At 61.3% G+C, this 22,189-nt stretch overlaps 1 protein-coding gene across 2 annotated transcripts; it reads right to left on the reverse strand.

The window, feature by feature from the left end:
• Positions 1–13,033: 13,033 nt before the first annotated feature.
• On the reverse strand, positions 13,034–20,845 carry RHOD (ras homolog family member D; the record flags this gene model as incomplete). Of its 2 annotated transcripts, XM_084241426.1 has the most annotated exons (5): positions 13,034–13,204; positions 13,713–13,847; positions 15,700–15,809; positions 16,439–16,526; positions 20,714–20,845. In XM_084241426.1, the coding sequence occupies 5 exons, from the start codon at positions 20,843–20,845 to the stop codon at positions 13,034–13,036; spliced, it is 636 nt and encodes a 211-aa protein (XP_084097552.1). The 2 variants fall into 2 exon arrangements, with proteins under 2 accessions (XP_084097552.1, XP_084097553.1); XM_084241427.1 differs by lacking the exons at positions 15,700–15,809; positions 16,439–16,526.
• Positions 20,846–22,189: the final 1,344 nt, after the last annotated feature.

A 22,189-nucleotide genomic window follows, 5' to 3' on the forward strand; every position in this document is an offset into this window, starting at 1 on the left:
AAACAGACCCCCAAGTTCATTTCTCCCCCGGCCTCCTCTGTCAGTGCACAGGCAGCTTCCAGAGGCTGGTGGGCTGTGGCTGCTTTTTCCGCCCTCCCCCCCCCCCCACGCCTGCGGAAAGAGTGGCCTGAACAGGAGCTGACTGGACTGAGGCACAGAATGGGCCTGCCGGGGCCAGGCATGTGCACAGCTGTGGAATGCAGTGGAGAGCTCTGTGGGTGCTCCAGGGAACTAGGGCCGGACGGCGGGCACCAGAACGGCGCGCAGTCCCCAAGAGACAGGGACTCTGCGCTGAGGCTCTCCAGGGAGGATGGGTTTTGAGTTTGAACTTGCAGATGTGGCAGAGGAAGGCCAGCTGGAAAGAAAACCCGTGCCAAGATCCCAGCCCAGGAGCGGCAGCCAGACCAGGACCAGGACTGGGGCAGAGGCAGGAGGGAAGGGCGGGTCGGTGGAGGCCGGGGGTGTGGGGTGTGGGTGTGCCAGCTTCTCTCCAGCCTCCCCACTGGGGCGTCTCCACCAGCTGCCAGAGACGCCCTTTAAACCAGGAGCTTTTATGGGGGCCCAACCCTGTCCCAGCCCTTCACGTGGAATCCATGACTCCCTTGGGAAGTGTGGGCTCTTATTACCCCACTTCAGAGACAGGGCGAAGCTCTGGGAGGCCAGGTCCTGCCCAAGGTCATGCGGCTTGAACAAGGTAGAGCTCGAGCTTGACACTGAGCGGCGGGCTTGCCTGGCCTGTGCTCCCAGAAAGACCATTAAAAATTGCAGGACAGGTCGTGCCCATCGACACAGAGTAGGCCGCGCGCGTGACCGGTGACCTGGAACCCACGGAGGCGGCGGCGGGCCTCCCCGGGAAGGGGCCTGCAGGGCGGCGGGCATGATGTGTGCAGGGTGAGAGCGATGCGGAAGCGGCTTCCCCGGGGGCGCCAGGCTGGGGCTCGGCCGGGGACGGGAACAGGCCCCTGCGGCTGGGGAGGAGGTGGTCCCGGTGAAGTGGCCAAGGAGCCCATGGTGGGAGGCCCCCTTCGGCCAGCCTTTTACTACAAAAAGTGAGGAAGGCCCTTTTGCCACAGGCCCTTTGCCTCGAGCAGAACCACAGTCCAGTGCAAGAGTCAAAAAGCCCCGAAGTAATGGCGGAGGGAGGTGACCTTGCAGGACCGGACCGCAGCCCGGGGACAGGGAGGAGCCGGGAAGCAGGGAGGCAGCAGGTTCCAGCTCCTTCTGGGAAAGACAGGCCCAGCCTCACCCTCCACGCACACTCCTCCCTCCTGCCTGGTGCTCCTACCCCTCCCCCAGCCCGCCCAGAGGCACCTGCCCCCCCCCCAGGCCCCAGCCCAGCTCCTCCTCGCAAGAGTCAACAGGTTGCAATTAAGGAACTGCCAGCTCCTGCTGTTTGTCAGCAGATAAATGCCCCCAGGTGGTCGATGAGCTTTGGGTGGCCGCTGGGGGGGTGGGGGCAGTGGAGTCCTGGGGCTCAGTCTATGACAAGTCCGAGGACATGGCTTCCTTTGGGGGCAGCCCATCGCTTCATGGCTGAGCTGGGGCACAGGGTGGCTCTGGGTGCTGAGGAGGCAGGAAACCAGCTGCTGACCAGGGGCCCTGCGCCCGAGTTACTTTGGCCCTTGTTTCATCGGGAACGTCTCCAGGGTGGGCGCGAGCCACGCTGCAGTTCTGCTGCTTTCAGGAGGGCCCACCAGGGCTAAAGAGACCTTGTGTAAACCCCTCACCGACTGCGCCTGGATGGCCTGGGGGTCCAGGGAGGGCTGGCGATGGGAGGGTGACCCTGCTGCGGGAAGGCCCCGTGCCTGCGACACATTTACCCCCATCTTACTTCCCAGCAGCCTTCACCTTGGCCAGGACGGAAGAAAGGAGGGGGCTGGCTTGAGCACCCCCAGTCTGGGCAGGGTGGCTTGTCCTGGGGATCCCACTCTGGTCCCCCCTCTGTCCCGCTCCACCCTCAGCCCAGCTGCAAAAACTCTCCAAGGTTCCTACCACCTGGCTTAGCTTTTAATCCTTCCCTCACCTCCACCACGGTGCTCCATGCCAGGCTGCCCCATGCGCAGGTGCCCACAAGCATTGCCCAGGAACTGGACTGGGCAGGACCTCAGCCCAGGAGGCCGGGACCAGGCGAATGGAGAGGCTGGGGCTTCTTCTGGTCAGTGGACAGCAGAGCACATGTCCGGCTGCCCTTGCACAGGTCAGGCAAACTCTGCCGCACCCTGACAGCCTTTTAATACCCACCGTCCACGCGCTCTTCTTCTGATGAGGCTGCCTGGGGCGGGAGGTGGGCTGGCGTCCCGGGCCCTCAAACCAGAGCCACTCCCTCAGACAGGCTCTCGGCCCAGGGCGCCCGGGTGAGCCTGGAGGCTCCGATTTGACCTCCTGGGACAAAGTCCTTAGTCCCAATTGGAAACTGGGTTTGGATAATTTACTGCCAGGAAGCAGCTTCTCCTGATTGCTGGCCTCGGGGAACCCAGGCTGGGGCGGACAGTGGGGTGAAAGGGAAAACGGGTCCACAGACCCATCAAGGGCTGTTTACATTTCTATTGTCAGCAGCCCCGCAGCTGTTTGTTTAACCCCCAGGAGGTCTTCCCTGGTTCGGTGGGGGTCTCTGCTCCAGACCAAAACTTGAATTTCGCAGGTGAGTGTGACTCACGCCCCGTGACACCTGTCTGGCCTGACTTGGAGCTGTCGGGACAGGACAGCCCACCTGCGGGTGGTGGGTGTTACTGGCCCAGCAGGAAGCCCAGAAGGGGTGCGGGGGCAGCTCTCAGCGGAAAGATTAAGGGGCCCCAACCCCAGCCTAGACGATAGGCGGGCTAGCGACTAGGAAGATAGCTTTTGATTTTTCAGATAGCTTTGTAATGTTAGAACAGTTTTAGGTTTACAGAAAAGGTGTGAAGCGAGCACAGAGCTTCCGTCACCCCTGCCCGCCGCCCCTCCACCCCCGCCGGCCGTTAATAGCATCTCACATGAGCCTGGCGCATTCGCCAGCGAGGAGACGACCCCACCTTCACTGGTAACCAGCAAGTGCTTCAGGCGGAGCCCCTGGTTTCTGCCCCCGTCCTTCCTGGCCAGGGTCCCGTCCAGGCCACATGACAGCTCAGACTCTCCCAGCTCTGGTGACCTTGGCCCCTGGGAGGAGCACCTGCGGGTAGCTCGGAGATTGCCCCTCACTGGGGATCAGATGACCTCTCCCGATTAGATGGGGGTGATGGATTTGGAGCAGAAGATAACAAAGGTAAAGTGCTTTGAATTTTTTTAATCAAAAATTAAAGTTTGATATAAAAATCAAGTTGGGCCTCCCCTGGTGGCGCAGCGGTTGAGCGATGGGTTGCGAAGCTGCCCGCGGCCTCTGCAGCGCCGGTTCTGTTGTAGAGCAACCCCGATACAAAACGGGGTGCCTGACTGGGTCCTCACCCGCGCGCTTAAAAGGACTTATCCATGCTCTACTGCAGGCACACGTGAAAGGTTCATAAAAGGTTTATTGACAAGGGAAGGGGAAATGAGGAAATGTACAGCTCAGGGAGAAAAGTGGGAGACAAAGTTTTAAATGCGTCCTACCCGATCCGCCGACCAGGAATCCCAAAATGGCGCTCTCAGAGTTCGCCGCCAGCCAGGAGCGGTGAAGCCAGGAGGCGAGCGATCGCGAGCCAGAGAGAGACCAAGGCCCACGTGTTTGGTTTTTATATCCAACCTGGCTGCCCAACTCCACCCTCAGGTCCCAGCCACCCTCCCTTTGGTGGTGATGGGATGTGTCTTTCCCAAAGTCTTGATGGCTTTAGTCTGGAGTGGGGGTGGGGTCCACAAAGCCTGTATGGGATTAACTCAGGACATCCTCTCCCCCTAACAGTTTGATCCCGGCTGCTCCCCGGTCACCGGAGGAGGGTCCCTCATGGCGCACAGACCTCTCCTGCCGCCCGCTGCTCCCCTTAGCAGTGTACTTCGGTCCTTCTGCCTGCTCTGCTCCCCGCTCTGGCTCTGGTGAATTCTCTCACCCTCCCGCGCTTCTGACTGTACCCAGTGCTTGTGTAAACAAACAAATAAATATTTTAAAATAAATAAAAATCAAGTTATCTCCAAAATTGTTTCTTTTCCCTCCTCCCTTCCCTTCCTCTCTTTCTTCCCCAGGGAACTGCTTCCCTGTCCCAGGTGTGTCCTGCATTTCTCTGTGGGGGGTGCAGGGCACCGGACATGGCAGAGCAGAGGGGTAGAGGGGCTCAGTGGGCCAGGAGAGGGCCCCAGGAGGTTACCACCCCAGACTTGTGATTTCAAACCGCGGGGGGCCTTGCACTCTCCACCTGTGTTAAGCTAATCCACCTCCTCAGAGTGATGGGGCACTGCAAGAGAATGGCCAGGCAGACCTGGAGCCAGCTGGGTCCCACAGCGTCTCAGGGCTGGGAGATGAGGCTCTCCCCCTGTAAAGGCTCTTCAGGGGCCTCCCTGGTGGTGCAAGGGGTTAAATCTCAGCACTAGGTATGGGCAGCCACTGCAGCACGAGCTCAATCCCCAGCCAAGGAGGTGACCCATAAGGCGCAGCAGACCTCTCCCGTCTCCCGCTTCTGCTCCCCTCAGCAGTGGATTTCAGTAGATTCCCTGTTCTGCTCCCCATTCCGTTTCTGGCGAATCCTCTCAACTCCCTCTCCCCCCAGATCTCTGGCCTGCACCTTGGCTCTTGTATGCATAAAAAAAAAAAAAAATCTTTTTAAAAAAGAAAGGCTCTGGGGCCTTCCTGGTGGCACAGGGGGATTAAGACACAACCTATGAAGGTTTCCACAGCCTCTGCAGCACGAGTTCGATCCTCAGCCGGCCAGGGAGCAACCCACATGGTGCAGCGGACCTCTCCTGACTCACCTGTTGCTCTCCTCAGCAGTGTACTTCAGTGGATCTGCCTGTCCTGCTCCCCACTCTATCTCTGGTGAATCCTCTCACACACACACACCTCCCCCCACCCCCGCACCTCTGGCCTGTATCCCAGCTCTTATATGCATAAATAAACCTTTTAAAAAAATTAAAAAAATAAAGGCTCTTCAGCAGAACTGCCCTCTGGGCTGGAGGTGTCACTAGTGACCGTGACAGGTGTCGTCTCCCTGGAACACCCACCAGGCTCCTGTCTGCTGAGCCCCACCAGGACAGGCACTGGCCTCATCCAGCTCTCACAGGAAGGTGCTGTCATGACCACCGCTTAGCAGTAGAGGAAACCGAGGCCCCGCCCACCGGGTGAGACCCGTGTGCTGATCTCCATCTGACAATAAATCCACGCAAACAGGAATGTCGTGGAAAAAATCCAAAAAATGTGTTTCCTTCTCTAAAACCTTTCTCTTCTAGTTGACTGATTGCTGCTCCCCCGGGCAGCGCTGACGGGACAGTTTCAATTAGGGGACAGTCAGGATTTAGGAGCAGGAAGACCTTAGCTCCAGCCCCCGCTCTGGCTCTGTGCCCCACCAGCACTGCATGACCTGAGTGGTGTGTGTGCATGCGCGCCAGTGTTTTGGGGGTGATGGTATTTGCAACTGCAGGGCTGTTACTGAAATGGCATTTGTTGTTTTGGAATAAGGTTACTAGCTGAAAAACTAGAAACAATGCAGATGTAAAACAGCCATTAAGTTGAAAAAACAGAAAACAAAAAACCGTCTTAGAGTATTCACTGGATGAAACAATACGTAGTCAAATAACATTCACCTGAACGCAACGTGGAATCCTGGATTGGATCCCTGGATCCAATCTCTTCCTGGATTAGAACAGAAAAGGGACATTATCAGAAAAACAGGGGATGTCGAATAAAGTCTGGACTGTACTCAATAGTATTCATGTCCATTTCCAACTGTTGATAAATTAATGTTAACACGAGGCGATGCCAGTACTATTTTTTGTTGTTGTTCAAAAGTTTAAATAAAGTTCATTAAAAATCTACAAATCACAATGTACCATGTACTCATTTTGTGGTTCTTGCTCCAATCTAAAATCATTCCCCATTCCCCAAAATGTTGAATAACATTCACAGGTAATATTCACGTCGTCTATTCAGTGCTGCCCAAGGGAGCCCAGGGATCGGTCAACCAGAGGAGAAAGGTTAGAGCAGGAAACGAATAGTTTGGATTTTTCCATGATGTTCTTGGGTGCGTGGATTTGCTGTCAGAGGGAGATCAGCAAATGGAGCTCACCTGGGGGGTGGGGCCTCGGCTTTCTCTTCCGTAATTTGAAATATTCTGTTTGGAGTATAGGAATGTTTAAGCCACAATGTTAAATGAAAAAAAAGAAAAGCAGAATATTTTTCTAGGTAGTGTGATGACAACTAGGCAGAAGTTTTTTTCTTTAAAAAGAGAGAAAAGATGTGCAAACGATCAACAGTTGTTTGGGGCGGCCATGAAACTGACAGTAACTTAAATCCTGCTGTTTTTATGTTCCCCAATGTTGCCATCACATGGGCTCGCGCCCTCAGAGCCCTGCAGAGGCTGCCCGGCCCAGAGGGGCTAGCTGATTTCAGCAGGACAGGTCCCTGGGATGGCCGCCCGGTCCACCTCAGAGGCCCCTGGCGGCTGGGGAGCAGCCCTGAGCGCTCGTGGGACCGCGCCCCCATCCACGCCTGGAGGTGCGTGCACCAGCCTGGTTTCAAATCCCAACTGTGTCACTTACTCGCTCTCGATCTGGGACGAGTTGCTTAACCTCCTGGCTCCCCGTCTGCAGACGGGGCTGCTGACTCATCCCCCTTGTAGGTGGTGACAAGCACTGGCTGAGTCTGGCTTGCAGGGAGCTCTGAGTACTTATTTAAAAAAATGCAGCTGGTGTCCCTGGAATGAATTTAAACTTCCCTTTTTGTCTGTTGCCCCAGATTCACAGCGGACCAGAAACCAGGGCGGCGGCCGGGTCTGGGCGGGAGGCGGCCCTTGTAGTAAGGGCCCGGCAAGGGCTGTTGAATGAATGGGCGGGCGGTCCCTGCAACCCTCAGCCAGCTCGCAGGGGGGAGGGTGGGAAAACGAGATGGGAGGGGGAGGAGCTCCCAATGGGGTGTCAGAGGTGGCCCCTGGGGAGATGGGAGTCCCAGGGTTGGGGGGTGGGGAGGTGAGGTCACAGGAAGTTGCACAGAGGAGGATCTGGGCACGTGACTGGTGACAATAGTGTCAAATTCTGTCTCAGGCCTTTTCTCTTTCCACTTGGCGGGGAAGTGAAAGATTATAGAGTGCAGGGTGTCCAGCGCGGCAGGGAACCCCTGGGGGGTGCCGCCTCTTGGCCCGTGGAAGTGAACCTGTGTCCCATGACCCAGGGCCGGCGACCTTGCCAGGAGAAGACTCTTCCCAGCTGGGCTGGGGCAAGGTCTGGGGCCCCTGGTGGGCTTGCTCTCTAGAAGGATCCGCCAGATCCTTTCCTTCTTGCCCTGACACCTCCTCCTGCTAGCCCCCCAGGATTGCCGGTCCAGGGGCCAGCCCACAGCACCTCACTTCCTGAGCGCCTTCTCTTGGGATTCCTTGTCATTCTTTTTTTTTTTTAATATTTTATTTTATAGAATTCTTACATCATTTTTCATCTTTGCACAATGTATGCATTTTCGTTTTGGTTATATTCCCCATACAACTGCACCCCCCCCCCTTATTTTGACCCTAATCCTTCCTCTCCCCGCCCACCATTCCTTGACATTCTTAAGTACTTTGACCATTGCCCCCTGAACCGTGGTACAAACTCTGGGGTCGGGGGAGGAAGACAGGGGCTGCGACCCCCCCCCCCCAAGTCCCAGCTGCCTCAGGTGTAGCGGAGACAAAGTGAAGCCCGGGCCGGGGTGTCTCCCTCCAGCCCCCGGTCCACACACTTGCCGCGGCCCCCGGGCCCCAGGGCAGACTCGGGACAGCACGACCCTCATCCTGGATCGGCCGGGCCTGGCCGAGGGGTCCGGTCACCTGGCCTCTCTGAGCCTCGTTTTTTCTGCAGTGACTTGTTGGGGTGGGCGCGGCCGGTGGGCGGGGGCGGCGGGGCGGGGGCGCAGGGGCGGATCCGGGCCGGGCCCGCCGGCCGCACCCCTGCCCGGCCGGGAAGGGCTCCTGGCCTTGGGCCTGCTGCCCCCTGCTGGCCGCGGCCCCTCCCGGCGGCACCGAGGCCCGGCCCCGCGGGCGCTGCCTTCGCTCCGGCCTGAGGCTTCTGGCGCGGTTTCCTCGTCCGCAGGGGAGGGCAGGGGAGGGGAGGGCAGGGGAGAGGAGGGCAGGGGAGGGGGGAGGGGGGAGGGGGGAGGGGGGAGGGGGGAGGGGGGAGGGGGGAGGGGAGGGGAGGGCAGGGCGAGCGGGATGTGTCTGCGGGTGGTGCTCCCTCCCGACGCGGCCCCGGCGAAGCCCCTCCGAGGGCCGCGGAGGCAGAGGCCGGACGGCCAGGACCCCGCCCTGCTCACGCCCCTCCACTTGGGGCCCGGCCGGAGCCGCCGGACACGACTCCCCCCCCTCCCCCACCCCCGCCAGAGCCTGCGCCCCGCGCTCCCCACCGGACCTGGCGGGGGTCTCCTCCCCGCGGGGGCGGCCCTGGACCTGGCGGGGGTCTCCTCCCCGCGGGGGCGGCCCTGGCTGCCGCCCGCCGTCTCCCCGGCCCTGCCAGGAGCCCCCGCCCCGCCCCGGGCGCGCCGAGGCCCCGTCCTGTCCCGGGAGGGCCTGCGCCCCGCCTCTGCCCCCGGGCCTGGCGAGCCAGGGCGGGAAGCGGGACAGGGTCAGACACACGCGCTGGGCCGCTCGGCGGACCCCGACGCCCCCGCGTGACCGAGGCCTCGCGCAGGGCTGGCGACTGTGTGGGCAGGTCGCACCCACGGGGTCCTCCCAGTCACCCTGGAGGCGTCGCTCACCCTCACTGCACAGGTAAGGCCCCCACCCCAGAGTCCGTGCACCCCGTCCCGGGTCAGAGCGGGTGGATGACCAGCGGCCCGACCCAGAAAGAGCCCCAGCTCCCGGCACCCAGCCCCCTGGTCTGACACAGCTGCAGGAACGCAGGGGCGGGCGGGCGCTGTTCCACTCTGTTTTGGGGGGTCTCTGCTACTCACCCTGGCCCCAGACTGGGTCAGTTTCCTAGCCTGCGGCTTTGGGATGACTTCCTGGGCCCTGAGTTTTCGTCCTCCAAGGGGAGGGCCCAGGAGCCAAAGGAGGCCAGAGAGCGGAGGAGGGGGTTCTGACGTGGGTGATCTGCCAGTCACCCTCCCCTCTCCGCACCCAGATGGGGGCCCGAGGGTGCTCTCTGGGCAGAGGGAAGTAGAGGCTTCATGACTCAGTGTGGGCCCCACCTTTCCCGGCCCAGGAAGCCAGGGAGTGGCCTGTCTAGAGGAGGTGACTTGGGGTCCCCACCCCAGGCCCTGCCTTCCGGGCAGACAACCCCAAGGCTCAGCGGAGGTGGACAAACAAAGCCGTGGTGGTTTGTGGCTCTTGGCCCCAGCAGGTCCTCCCTGGCTCCCACCATCTGGCTGTGCCTTACCTTGGAGGAGGGGGTGCTAGGGGGCAGTGAAAGGGGGGCTGGGGGTGAGGAGGAGGAGAGGACAATATCAAAAACCAACACTCACAACCAGCTCCTGAGCGGCTTGCCCGCCCTCCTTTGACACCTGGGGTGGCATGGTGGGACGGCAGAGGCGTTCAGTGTGTCCGCGCCCCCATCTCTGGCGCTGGCTGCCTTCTGAGCTCCCCACGGTGGGAAGAGGCCTGCGTTCTTCACTCTCAGGGACCCCACCCTCCCTACAGGTCTCTCACTGCTGCCGCAGAGCTTCCCAGCCCAGAGTCCCCGGCCTTGAGGCCTTGGCGTGTGGTGGCTTGTTTCTTGTGTCTGGATGTCTGCAGCGACCGGCCTGTCTCCTGCCGCCTCCGCGCCCGGACTCCTGCCCTCCTGCCGCCCTGGCTGGCTTCTCAGAGTGCAACCCGGCCTCCCCACAGCCCGGAGCAGCTGGCTCCACCACGGAGGGCCCGGCTGTGTGTGGGGTGTGTGAGCGCTGGAGAAGAGGGTGTTTGACTCTGCAGGGTTTGGGGTTGGGGGTGGGTGGTGAACAGGCAGCGACCAGAGTGAAGGGCTTGTCTAGGTGGGGAAACAGCTGGGAAAAGGCAAGGCTGGTCGGGCTCCCTGGTGGAGCTAGTGGCAGGCCACAGGGTGCAGGCTGGGGTGGGGGCTGGGGCTGGCCAGGCCTGCTCCTCTGGGCAGAAGGGCTGTGGAAGGCTCGAGGTGACGAGGTTACAGGTCACATGAGCTTTGGAGAGAGCTGTGCTGGGGCGAGGGGAAGGAGGCCTAGAGCCTGGACACAGGAGACTCCTGTGACCAGGAGGGCCTGAGGGAGGGAGTGCTGAGTGTTTCCGACGTGCAAGGCTCTGAGAAGTGGGTCCTGGCAAGCCCGTGTTCCCAGGGAGCTGGAGAGGATCATGGCAAATGGTGATGAGGAGGCAAGAGAGGAGGTGAGGCTGAGGAGAAAGTGCTTGCATCCTCCCCTGCAGGATCCCTCCCCTCCAGCCTGCCCCAGCCTGCTCAAGGCCAGGCACCTGCAGCGCCCCCTCCCCTGCCTCCACAGGCCTCTGGATCCTCTGCTCCCTGACCTTGACCTCCCAGCATGAGTCTTGGATGAAGCCCTCCCTCTGGCTACGGGTCCCTCTTCTTGGCAGACCTCCCTCTACTGAGGTCACCTGATGTAAACGTCTATCACGTCCGAAAAGCCCCTTCACAGCCACACAGAGGCCCGTGGTGGACCAAACCACAGGGCGCTGTAGCTACTCCAGTTGCACGTGGCTTTAACCTTAACGCCAATTTATTTCTCCATCTGATGACTGGTTTGCAATATTCCTGACACCGCCCAGAGATAAGCAACAAGGTGGAACTGATCCCTCCCGCTTATCAGGTAAGAAGCCGGATGGACAGAGACCACTCCAGGACCACGCCCGCCTCTTATCCACTGCCTTATTAATACTCTCCGCCTCCTCGGTGCTCATTCTCGGTCTTGCCAGCCTGTCCAAACGTCACATGGCATCCTGGGACTCTGTCAGGTCACATGAAGGGACTCACCACCCTGCTCCCTCCACCCCGCTCAGGGTGGCTTCCCTCACCTTCATTCTGGGTCAGCCTGTCCTCTGGGCTTATCTTACAAACAGGCCAGTCTTGGGGGGGCACAAGCTGTGGCGTTCCCTGTGTAATGTCCCCTGCTCTTGTCATAGTGTCAGGCACATCAGTCCCTCTGTTGGAAGAACAGCGGATTGAGTCCCTGGGCATCTCAGGACCAGCAGCATGTAGGGGCCTGACATCTGGGTTGACATCTGTCCTCACGCACAGGACGCATCCCCAGCCTGGCTGGGCTCCCTGCCACTCCTGCGTTTCCTGCATGCTGCCCCTCTGCCGTCTGGGGCTGGGCACCTGAGCAGCATGGCACCCCTGAGGTGGGGCTTGGGCCAGTCCCCATGGCCAGATGGGAGATTGAGTTTTGAGGAGTGTAGCCCCCTTACAATGGCACTTCTGTGTGCAAACCCAGATCTACTCCTGGCTCTTGAGATGGGACACCGTGATCCACCCCTTCCACCAGGGGCTCGGCACAGACATGAGGTGGCAGGATCCTGACTTCACCGAAGCTGAGGTCCTCACGCGAGAAGACTGCTGAGCAGGGCCAAAGTCAGCGTGAGGGTATCAGGCAAAATACCTCCCGAGGGAGCCAGGAACACTCATTTTTGGGAGTTAGAGATGGCTGAGCTGGGTTTCTCTCTCTGGGATGAGGGGCAAGGAAGGGAGAACAGGGAAGAACATTCTGGACAGGGGGTGTGTTTTGGGAGGAGCCATCTGGCTAGAAATCTAGGCCAGGACAATTTGCCTCCCGTGTCTGAAAGCTTATACTAAACCCCTCGGAGTGGATCCCGTAATCCAAGGCGGGTGTGTGTGTGTGTGTGTGTGTGTGTGTGTTTCTCAGCAGCTCCCTAACATCATTTCACCTGCCAGAGCTCAGTCCTAAAACCTGAGCCCTCACCTGGCGGAAGTGGTCCCGCCCCTGGACCAGTTTGGATGAAACTGAGAAAGGGGTTGGAGGTGGTTTGGCTTCATCAGGTCATTGAAGGCTTTGAGAAAAGACTGAGGTTTGCCGAGGAAGCTGGAATTCAAGTGCATGACCCAGAACCCGCCCGATTTTCTGGCCGGCCGCCCTGCTGGGTTTGGACTGAGACTTCAACATCAGCTCAGCTGGTCTCCAGCCTGCCCAACAGGTTTGAGATTTGCCAGCGCGGCGCCTGTTTACGATGACTGTGAGCCTTAAAAGTTCTCTCCCTCATGTCTCTCTCTCTCTCTCTCTCTCTCTCTCTCTCTCTCACCCCCGCCCTCGTTCTGTTTCTCTACAGAACCCTGACTCATTGGTAATACAACATCATCTATTGTATTTGCAGGTAAAATCCTCGCGAGCCTTTGTGAGCACTGGCCACGGGCCAGGCACCTGCTAAGCTCTCTGCACGTAGCTCCGTGGCTCCGTGACACAGCCCTGGTTCACGGATGAGGACGCGGAGGCCTGGATAACTTGCCTAAGGTCCTGGTGTGGTAAAGCCGGGTTTGGATTCAGGCTGTTCCACTCCACGCCTCCACGGGGTGGACTCGCATGTAAGATGGAACTGGAACGGTGTGAAAAGGCATTCAACACAAGAGGACAAAAGGGACCAGAGATGTCATTTCAGTTGTTAATTACTGGGGGATGGGCCTGGCCGAGAAACACGCCCGGGGAGGCCAAGTCCCGAAGGTGCAGTCCCGGGAACAGCCATAAGGGGGCGGCAGGTCCAGGATGTGCCGTCCAGGGCTGGGAGCTGGGACTCCTGTCTGAGATTCTATGGGAACCCATGACTGCCTGCCCCCGGCCGGGTGGGCCCCAGCGCCCCTTAACCCAGGCCTCAGAAGGGATTCACTCCAGTCCAGGGATCAACTCTGGGGTGGGTCCGACCTCGAAGGGGTCCACCTGTTTGAAATGCAGTTCGGAGGTCTGCCTGGGGGTGGGGTCCAGTCCAGCCTAGCCAACTGGGCAGAGGGTCAGTGCCAGGCTCCTTCCGGTGCTGTGGGTGCGGGGAGGGCCCCAAGCCGGGAGTCAGGTCACCATGCAAAAGATCCTCCGGGTAATCCGCCGCCAGATGTTGCGACCGCGGCTGCTGAGGGCCACCTTGGCCGCCTCCTGGAAGACGGCCTGGATGTTCTCCTGGAGCAGAGCTGAGCACTCGAGGTAGGCCACCGCGCCCACCGACCTCGCCATCTCCTGGCCCTAATAGGGAGAGAGCGGTCAAGTTGCAGGGAGCTAGGGGCCGCCGGGAGTGGGTGGAGGTGGGGGGACCAGGTGCCATCCCATACCCCGGCCACCCCAGGGTGTCTGCAGGACAGCAGTGGAAGGTCAGTTTTTCTCCAGGCTGGACCAAGCTTGCTCACAGCTTCAGCGGGGCGCCCCTCAGTTCCTGCACTGGGTGTCTGTTTCCCAAAGCATCGACAAACCAACCAATGAGCTTCCAGCCTGACCCTGGCCTGCAGACTGAAAGCTGGGGGTGCCCAGGTTCCCCATCTGTGAAGTGGGTGGGTAGGACTATCTGGTGTATACACCACGCCCGGCTTGGCCTCCCACTGGCAGAAATTTCCAGAGTATTCCAGGTACCTTTCCAAGTATCCCTCCACACCCTTCATACCCTGAGTGTGTGGGTGATCCGTGCTGCCGAGACAGAAGGCTGAGTCCCAGAGGTTCCCTCTGGGGGACCCCCTCCCCTGCCGGTCAGGCCACCTACCCTGTGATAGGTCACTGGCTCCAAACGATTCTTCCGCAGCTTCTTCACCAGCACCTTGTCCTTGCGCAGGTCAGTCTTGCAGCCCACGAGGATGATGGGCACCTCCTTGCAGAAGTGACTCACCTCTGGGTACCACTGTGGGGCAGGGTGGCGAGGGCATGTGTGTCAGCCTGGAGGGTGTCCCTCTCCACCGATGGGAGGATGGGCAATCCCCCCGCCCAGGCACATGCTGGCCATGATGCCCAGCAAGGCCAGCTTCGGGAGCAGAGCTGAGCCAGGCGCTAAGACTTACAGGGAGGGGCTGGCCAACCCCACGAGTGCCCTCCAAACAAGTTCTAGCATCCTTGGTAACCTGGGCTCAGAGAAGGTGCTAGAACTTTGCCTCGGTCACACAACTGCAAGTGGTCTGATCTCTGGAGGTGGGGCCCCGAGCTCTGCTCCCAACTACTCCTGAATCTTGCCCCTCTCCAAGGTCAGGGGCCCCATGATCGCCTCCCAAATTGGGTAAAACATGAAGGAAATAAGTGATCTTTTCAAAATCAAGCCGCTCATGCAGCAGCTGTGGGCCTGCTGGACGGGGCCTTCCTGCCCTGTGTCAGCTGCTCTGTGGAATGTGAGGCGCTGGGGCCTGGGGGTTTCAGCCAGGACTGGGGGGGAGGGAACCCACAGAGGGGGCTTTATATCTCCAGCAGCACATGCCTGCTTAGTTTCAGAAAAATGTTGGCATCAAACCATTTGGCTTCTGGAGACAGATGGGGTCCTGGGCACACGCCCCACCCCTCCACTCTTCAGAACCTGACCTCGGAAGGGCCCCCTCTGTGACCCCTCCTGGGGGACCCCACAGTGAATGCTCAGCCCTCATCCCACCTGAGTGCTGAAACCTCCTGACCAGGTCTGACCCTCCCAGACCCCACCCCCCAGGTTCCCCAAGCCCCTCCCCTGCCCCCTCTTTCCATCAGCAGCGCCTATGCCTACGTCTACCTGGGTCTGTCCAGCCTGGCCCTGCCCTCTCCCAGGACCTGCAGACTCAGATTTCTCCCCACCCCCTCCCCGGGATGTCTACAGTCCTCGATTCACCCCACCGGGCCCAGCTCACTCCTTCTCATGGTGGGAAAGAGCAAGTTCCACTGTCTCCCCTCCGCAGGCCGCTCCCTCTGCAAATCCCGATCTCCCTGCCTTGCAGGGTCCGGAGCCACGGCCCCTCTCCGCCAGCTGGCATCCTGGTCCTAGTCCCTACCATCTTGCTGGGCCCTCCGTGCCTGCAGCTGCGCCTGGCACATAGCGGGGCTCAGTGGGGACTTGGGGGTGACTGCGGAGCAGACCGCCTGGGCTCCAGTCCTGGGGCGGCCACTTCCCTGGAGTCACACCTGGGCGTTCACCACCCTCCCCAATCTGGACATAATATTAGCACCTACTCTTAAGGGGACTGGGGGGAAGCCCGGAACAGCACCTGGCACACAGCGAGGCTTCAGCACAGGCTGCCATCATCCCCATAGTGACTGTCTCTTTGTGGCCCCCATGGCACCACAAAGGGGTCAGCTGGCACCCATGCCTTGGCTGGAGGTGATCCCAGCAGAGGCACTGGAGGGACGCCATCTCTGATACCCAGGGACAGCCTAGAGGACCCCTCATATTCCAGGGGGACATCCTGGAGGCAGTGGCCATGCCAACAGTGGCTGGAGTCAGGGGTTCATATGTAGCCCTTGGGCAGATCCAGACTGGGGAGATACGGGGGCCTCTGGGACATGCCAGGCATGGAATCTGCAGCGTGGGGCAGGTTGGGAGCACTGGACTTGGGTGTCCAGGCCAGACCCTGCCACTGAATCCCTGGGGTGGGGGGCAGGGAAGTTGCTGTCGGGGCCTCCATGTCCCCATATATTTGCGGTACTCCATGTCTTCCAGGGCCTGCTGTGCTCCAGGCTGGGTTAAAGGTGTGGGTGCAGGGAGCAGCCTGGCTTCCGGGTGTGCCTCCCAGTCCAGTACCTACCCGGTTAGGGATGTTGTCAAAGCTGTACGGGCTGGTTACGTCGAAGCAGAGGAGCAGGACACTGGCATCAGGGTAGAAGAGGGGCCGCAGGCGATCATAATCCACTTGTCCTGGGCCGAATGGGGTAGTCACGCCCTCTGGCTCTCTTGCCCACCCTCGGCACCCTCCAACATCCGGGAGATCATTCCACCAGATGGGGGTCGGGGCCAGGACCCAGTTCTGTGTCTCAGGGTCTGACCCAAATTTGACAGCAAGGGGCCCAATTCCACCTGAAAGCCCCCAGCGGCGCTGACCCTGCATGTATAGCTCAGCCCAGCTGAGAGGTCCTGTTCTGGAAGGAGTGGGAGGCCAGGCAGAGGCCCAGCCCTGAGGAACAGGCCGCCATGCAGAGCCTGCTTTGCCCTGGGCTTGAGGGGAGGGAGAAAGAGGCCCCTCCAAGGTCAGGGGGCAGCTGGGGTACCCTCATGTCAAAGGAGGCAGGAGGGCAGAACTTCTAGAAACTGAAGCCAGAGTGGAATGCTTAGGAGGCCTGGGACAGCCGCCCCTTGGGAGGAAAGACCTCTGGGCGCTCCTGTCTCTAGGACCTGGAGGACGCTTCCCCAGGGCAGGGGAGGCAGAGGACACAGACACAGGAACAATGAGAGTTCGGTTCCCTGGCCTCCCACTGCCTTGGACCTGTTCGGAAGGAATGAGGGAAGGGGATGCTCGGCCCGCCCCGCCCCCAGCCCCGCACACCCACCTGCTGTGTCCCAGATTTGGAGGTGCACAGGTTTGCCCTTCATCTGCAGATTCACACTGAGCCGCTCGAACACTGTGGGGGTGTAGCTCTGAGGAAGAAGGGGGCAAAGGGGAACACTGTGAAGACAGTTTCTGAAGGGGGCAGGTCCCAGTGTCACCCTCGCAGCCCTCTTGGAAGCCCAGAGTGGGCAGTTCTGGGAAGAGGCTGACTGTGGTTGAGGCTCAGAGTTTCCCAGCTGGGACCCCTGCAAGACAGGAGCAGCGGGCCTCCCAGGACATCGTCGGGCCTCCCAGGACATCGTCGGGCCTCTCAGGACATCATCGGGCCTCCCCAGGACATCGTCGGGCCTCCCAGGACATCGTCGGGCCTCCCAGGACATCGTTGGGCCTCCCAGGACAGCTTCGCAGTTTTACCCTCAAAGCCCGGTGCGCTAAGGCCTCAGCGCGGTGCTCCGTGCCCTGCCCGGACCTTAGCCCAAGGCCTGGCGCGAAACAGACACTCTGCAGCCAACTCCTGTTTTCACCGTCGTGTCCCGAGATGGGGAGATGACCCCATTCCTGAGCCTGCCTTCACGCTGCTCGCGGCTTGCGCCTTCTTCCTCCTTCGCTGCCTCCCCACTCCCCCCTCCCCGCCCCGCGCCTCCACACTAGCATCTTCCTGCGGTCTAGTTCTGGGTGCTGAGGAACAAGCAACAAGCAGAGCTCAGTGCCTGCCCTGGGAAGCGTGCCACTTTTTGGGGTTCGTCCTTTGCCTCTCACACCCAACAAGTCCACGTTCCCCAGACAACCCTCTGGACACACCCCATTTCGGCCTCTCATTTGTCTGGTCTCCCAGAGGTCACCCAGGCCTGAGGCCTCTCGCCCTGGGTTTGCTGGGCCCATGCTCTGCTTTCTATGGAACCCTAACAAGTGAAGGGACGGGGCCTCCCTGGTGGCGCAAGGGGTGGACCACAGCACCGTGATGCAGCCTCTGCGGCATGAGCTCCATCCCCAGCCGGCCTGGGAGCTGATCCACGGGGCGGGGCGCAGCAGACCTCTCCCGTCTCCCTGCTGCTCCCCTAAGCAGTGCATTTCGTGGATCCGCCTGCTCTGCTCCCTACTCTGTCTCTGGTGAATCCTCTCACCCGCTCCCCACCCTTCACCTCTGGCCTGTACCCCAGTTCTTATATGCAAAAAATAAATAAATAAAAAACCCGGGCCACAGCACAGGCCCTCTCCCCAGGGTCGCAGTGGAGGGCTGCTCACTGGGGGCTGGTTGGTGGGGTCACAGCCCGGGGGTGTGTGGGGAGACCCTGTCCCTCCCCCGTCCTCTGCTCCACGCCGGGTGGGGCTCCCACCTGCCTGTGCCCAGGAGGACTTGGAGCTACTGATGCCCGAGCTGGGAGGGGCGTGCCCTCTGTGGTGGAGTGTGGGCCACCCATCGAGCCTCAGGAGGCTGGGGGGGCGGGAAGGAGAGCCCCAGAGAGGCAGCAGGGACTGGGCTGCTGGACAGGCGGAGGATGGCCTTGGGGTAGCCGCTCAGCCCGCCCTGCCCTGGCGTCCTGCCCCTGGTCACTGCCTCTAACAAAGGTGACCCCCAGACCCCCGCCTGCCCGGGCTCCTCCCCTCGGGCCTTGGCCTGGTAGGGCTCAGTGTGGCACCCCTGCTAGGACTGCTGGCTTGGGAAGCACATATGCCTGGCTTAGGAGCTGGTGCTGGCACACACTGGCCGTGTGGCCGTGTGCCGGTCCCCTCACTGGTCATAGCCGAAGCGTGTCGCTCCCTACTGTGCCGGGAAGACTGGCTGGTGCCGGGACCCGGCATAAAGGCCGCCCTTTTAGAATGCTGGTTGCCAGGCAGTGTCCGACCTGGCCATTGGCCGGCCCTCCAGATGGTGTCCCCTGCCTCGGCGCTGCCAGCGCGTCACCCACACCTCAGCAGAAAGGAGGCAGCGCAGGGCTCCAGGGAGACACTCATCAGGGCTCCACCAGTGCCCGCGGAGATGACACCTTCGCCTGAGTCCTCCGGAGGTCAGCTGTGCATGGCCTGCGAGCTTTGCCACCTTGGGGAGCCACTGCTGTCCCCCCCATGAAGGGGAGTCAGTACTGTCCCATTCCTGAGGACGCGGAGCCCAGAGGAAGTGACTTGCCTGAGGTAACACTGGGACAGCCGGCCGAGGACAGAGCCAGGCCTTCGGGCCGCAGAGGCAGGCTCTGTCCTGGGCAGGAGAGAAGGAAAGCCGCACTTCAAGGTGCGGGGCTGGGGGGCTCCTCAGGCTTAGAAATGGCACAGCCCCTCCCCCTGATGCTGGAACGTCACCCTGGAGACTGTCCACACCTTCTGTGGTGTTCTTTGGACCCAGAGGCAGGTCACTCTGTGCAAAGGCCCAGCGGGGCTCAGCCTTATCTGTCAGCTCTCCGTAGTCAGAGCAGGGCTGGGCCGGGCCGAGCTGGGTCAGCCCGATGACTCAGGCTTGGTCTGCTCTCACGAAGCTCACAGATGGTTCCAGGATGGGGGACACAGAATGGCAGCACACTCCTGGGACCCGCCCTATGTGAACTAAGAAGGACCCAGCTGGTCCCGGAAGGCTGCGCTGGTGCTCCCTGCCCCCTCCTGCCCCCACCTGCTGGGGGCCCCTGGGCTTTGGCCCTGTGGGAGGGTTGCTGCCCCTACTGCCACCAGGCCCAGGCAGGGACTGGAGGACCCCTCCCACAGGAGCTCTCTCTATCCTATGCCCCTGCTCTGAACCCAAGGTTGGGCCACAGTCAGATGAGGGTCCCCGAGGCCCCTCCAAACCCCAGCCTGCTTCTGCTTTGTGCAGAAGGGAGTGAGATGGACCCCAAGTCTCCCTTATGTTGGCGCTCTGGGCTTGGAGAACTGCCTGGAGGAGGAGTCCAGAGGCAGGAGGAAAAGACTAGGTTGGATGGGCTTCAGAGGGTATCTTGATCAGGGCTGGGGGTCACTGTTGGTCCTTGACCCCAAGGTGAGATGGTCTCTCTGGCTTCTGGCTTCTCAGCTACCAAATGAAGGCCTTTCCAGCTCTTGGACCTTGGGGTGCTTTCAAAGCCAGAGGGGCTTCGCATGCCAGGAGGGGGAGGAGCCCCAAGGAATCCAGGGTTCCCCAAACAGGAGAAGAGCCTAGATAAGGCAGGGTCCATCCCCTGGGGACAAGCATGGTTCTCTGTCTCCTGACCGGCCTCAGCATGTCCTTCAAACAATCAGCAGCATGATACCTACCTCCGCAGCGAAACCTGCCTGAACCCGGTACACCCCCCAGACCCAGCCTGCGAGGTGCCCTCTCCCGGGTCCTGGCTGACCTGGCCCCTCTGTGGGACTCTGGGTGGTGCCATAATTGTTGGTTTCGCGGGGCAGCATCTGGGGGCCCGGAAACACGCCCCCTCAGCTTAAACCAAATGTGCCTGGCCAGCGGAGATGACATCAGCTCCACAAACCACACCAGAGCAGGCTCAGGGCTGCCACCACGGGAGCAAGGCCTGGCCTTTCCTGCTCCTCCATGGACTCCCCGGCACCAGCACTACCCTGGGGTGTTGGCAGACACTGGAGTAGGCAGGGGGACAAAAAATGCTGGAAGCAAACCCTTGGGCTCCCAGAACTGGGCTGAGAGGTAGGTGCCAGGAGGGTGGGTCCAGCCCCATCCTGGCCCTGGCAGGTCCCGGTGCCCAGCTGCAAGTGCGCTGGGGGACCATGGCAGCCAGCATGCCGGAGGGGTGTGGCCGTGCCCGGGCAGGTGCAGTGGTCTCTCCCCCTCACCTCCCCCTAGAGTCCTCTACCCTGTGTTTGTGGGAGGAAACGGGCTGGGAGAGGTGCGCAAATTACTCAGGGCCACACCTTTGATGCCAAGGTGCCACGCCAGCCGTGGGCCCCGAGCCTGGCGCGCTCAGGCCAAGGCAGAGCCCACGATGTCCACTGCCCGGCAAGAGCTGGGGGAGGAGAGCCTCAGTTTCCCCAGAGTGACCTTTCAGAGACCCCTGGGTCTGCCTGACTGCCCTCCCGGGGGCCCGGGGGTGAGCGCCGGCCTTACTCTCACCAGGGGAGAAGGCACCAGGCACAGCAGGGCAGGGCTCCCCACGGGCGCGCAGCTCTCAGTGGCGAAGGGTCCCGACCCCAGCCCTCGGCTGAGCCCCGGTGCTCTCCCCGGCCGGCGGCCGACGCCTCTCCGGGCAGCTGTGCTGCTGCCCTCCCAGGCGGTGCCGCGGGCCGGGAGCCCCGGGCCGGCCAGGGCGACCCCGCGCCGGCCCGGCGAGGCGGGCGCAGCGCCCAGGGCGCGGGCACTCACCTCGGGGAAGGCCCCTTGGGCGAAGACCATCAGCAGCGACGTCTTCCCGCAGCCGCCGTCGCCCACCAGGACCACCTTGGCCGAGCGCGCGCCCGGCGGCGCCTCCTCGCCCGCGGGCTGGGCCGCCCTCATCGCGGGCCGGCGGGACCGGGCTGCGCGCGGGGCGCCCGGCGGGGCAGGAATGTGGAAGGGGCGGGGCGGCCGGAGGAAGTGCGGCGGCGGGCGCCGGCCCAGGTGAGGGGCGGGCCGGCCCGCGGGCCCCGCGAAGAGCAGCTGGCGAGCACCTGCCGTGTGCGCGCGCTCGGCACAGCCTCAGCCTCGCGCTCGAGGGCACCCCGTCTGTTGTAGGGGGGCACAGGTAGCCGGTCAGTGGAAAGGGGGGCAGGGCGAGGAAGGTGGCGTCAGGCTTGTTGCCCCACCAGCTTAGTGAGGACCGGGGCTCCGTCCCTGGTGCCCGTCGGGCGCCAAGCAGGAGCTGGGGACTCCTGGCGCGTGCATGTCTGCAGCCAGGTGGGAGCCGTGACCCCTTTCGGGTTAGTCGCGGAAGCTACCAGCCTGGCCTCCCCACCCTCAGCACCAGAAGTTTCGCTGCAGGCCGGTGGGTGCCTGGTCCCACCTCTGACTAGTCTCTGGGAAGTGATGGAATCTTCCAACTATAAAGAGCTGGGACAAGACCTGGCACAGGGTTGGCACCATGTGCAAAAGATTCTGATTATTTAGTCAATGCTGATGGACCCTGTGTGCCCGGGGACTCTGTGCCCAAGGGGTGGGGACCTAGAACTGTTCAAGACAAAGGCCCCTGCTGGGAAGCGCAGCCTGGAATGGCAGCAGGCAGGGCACTGGAGTGACCCCCCAGGGTCAGGAAAAGGTGCTCCTCCAGGGGCTGAGGGTCAGGGGCGCTGTCCAAGAGGAGGGGTCAGAGGCTTGAGGAAAAAGGGAGACACGGTCTGATGCAGGAGAGGGAAAAGTGTTCCAGGCAGGAGGAACAGCACATGCTAAGGCAAGAGACAGTGGCGCACTCTGGAGTCAGAAATACACAGAATTAAACGAGACGCTCCGCCACGTGACTGCTCACCCCTGTTGGGAGCCAAATTCTTTTAAAAGTGGGTTCCAGGGTTTTCCCAGATCCTGGATGGGGTGTTTTCATTGAAGCTCAAAGAAACAGGGTGGGAGGTTTTGGGTTTTGCAATGCTCCCTGCCACAGGTCATGATGTCATCTTTTGTGGATTCAAAGGCAGGCAGGTGCAAAAGCACCCTCTGCCCCCCATCTCTCTGTGACCCAAAAGGGCAGCTGTGCCCCCCCACCTCTGCACTGGCACAGAGGCGGAGCTCAGATCCTTGATTCTTACTCCAGCCTCCCCCAGGGTCATAGTCATCAGGCTGAATGAAGCCTCACTGAGTGGCTGGAGCACCCCAGACACCCCACTTTTCAGGTGCCCCTTGTTGCCCGAAACTGCTGCGGGGCTGGGCAGTCAC

Source organism: Talpa europaea (assembly GCF_964194135.1).
Source record: "Talpa europaea genome assembly, chromosome: 1".
Classification (NCBI taxonomy): Eukaryota; Metazoa; Chordata; class Mammalia; order Eulipotyphla; family Talpidae; genus Talpa; species Talpa europaea.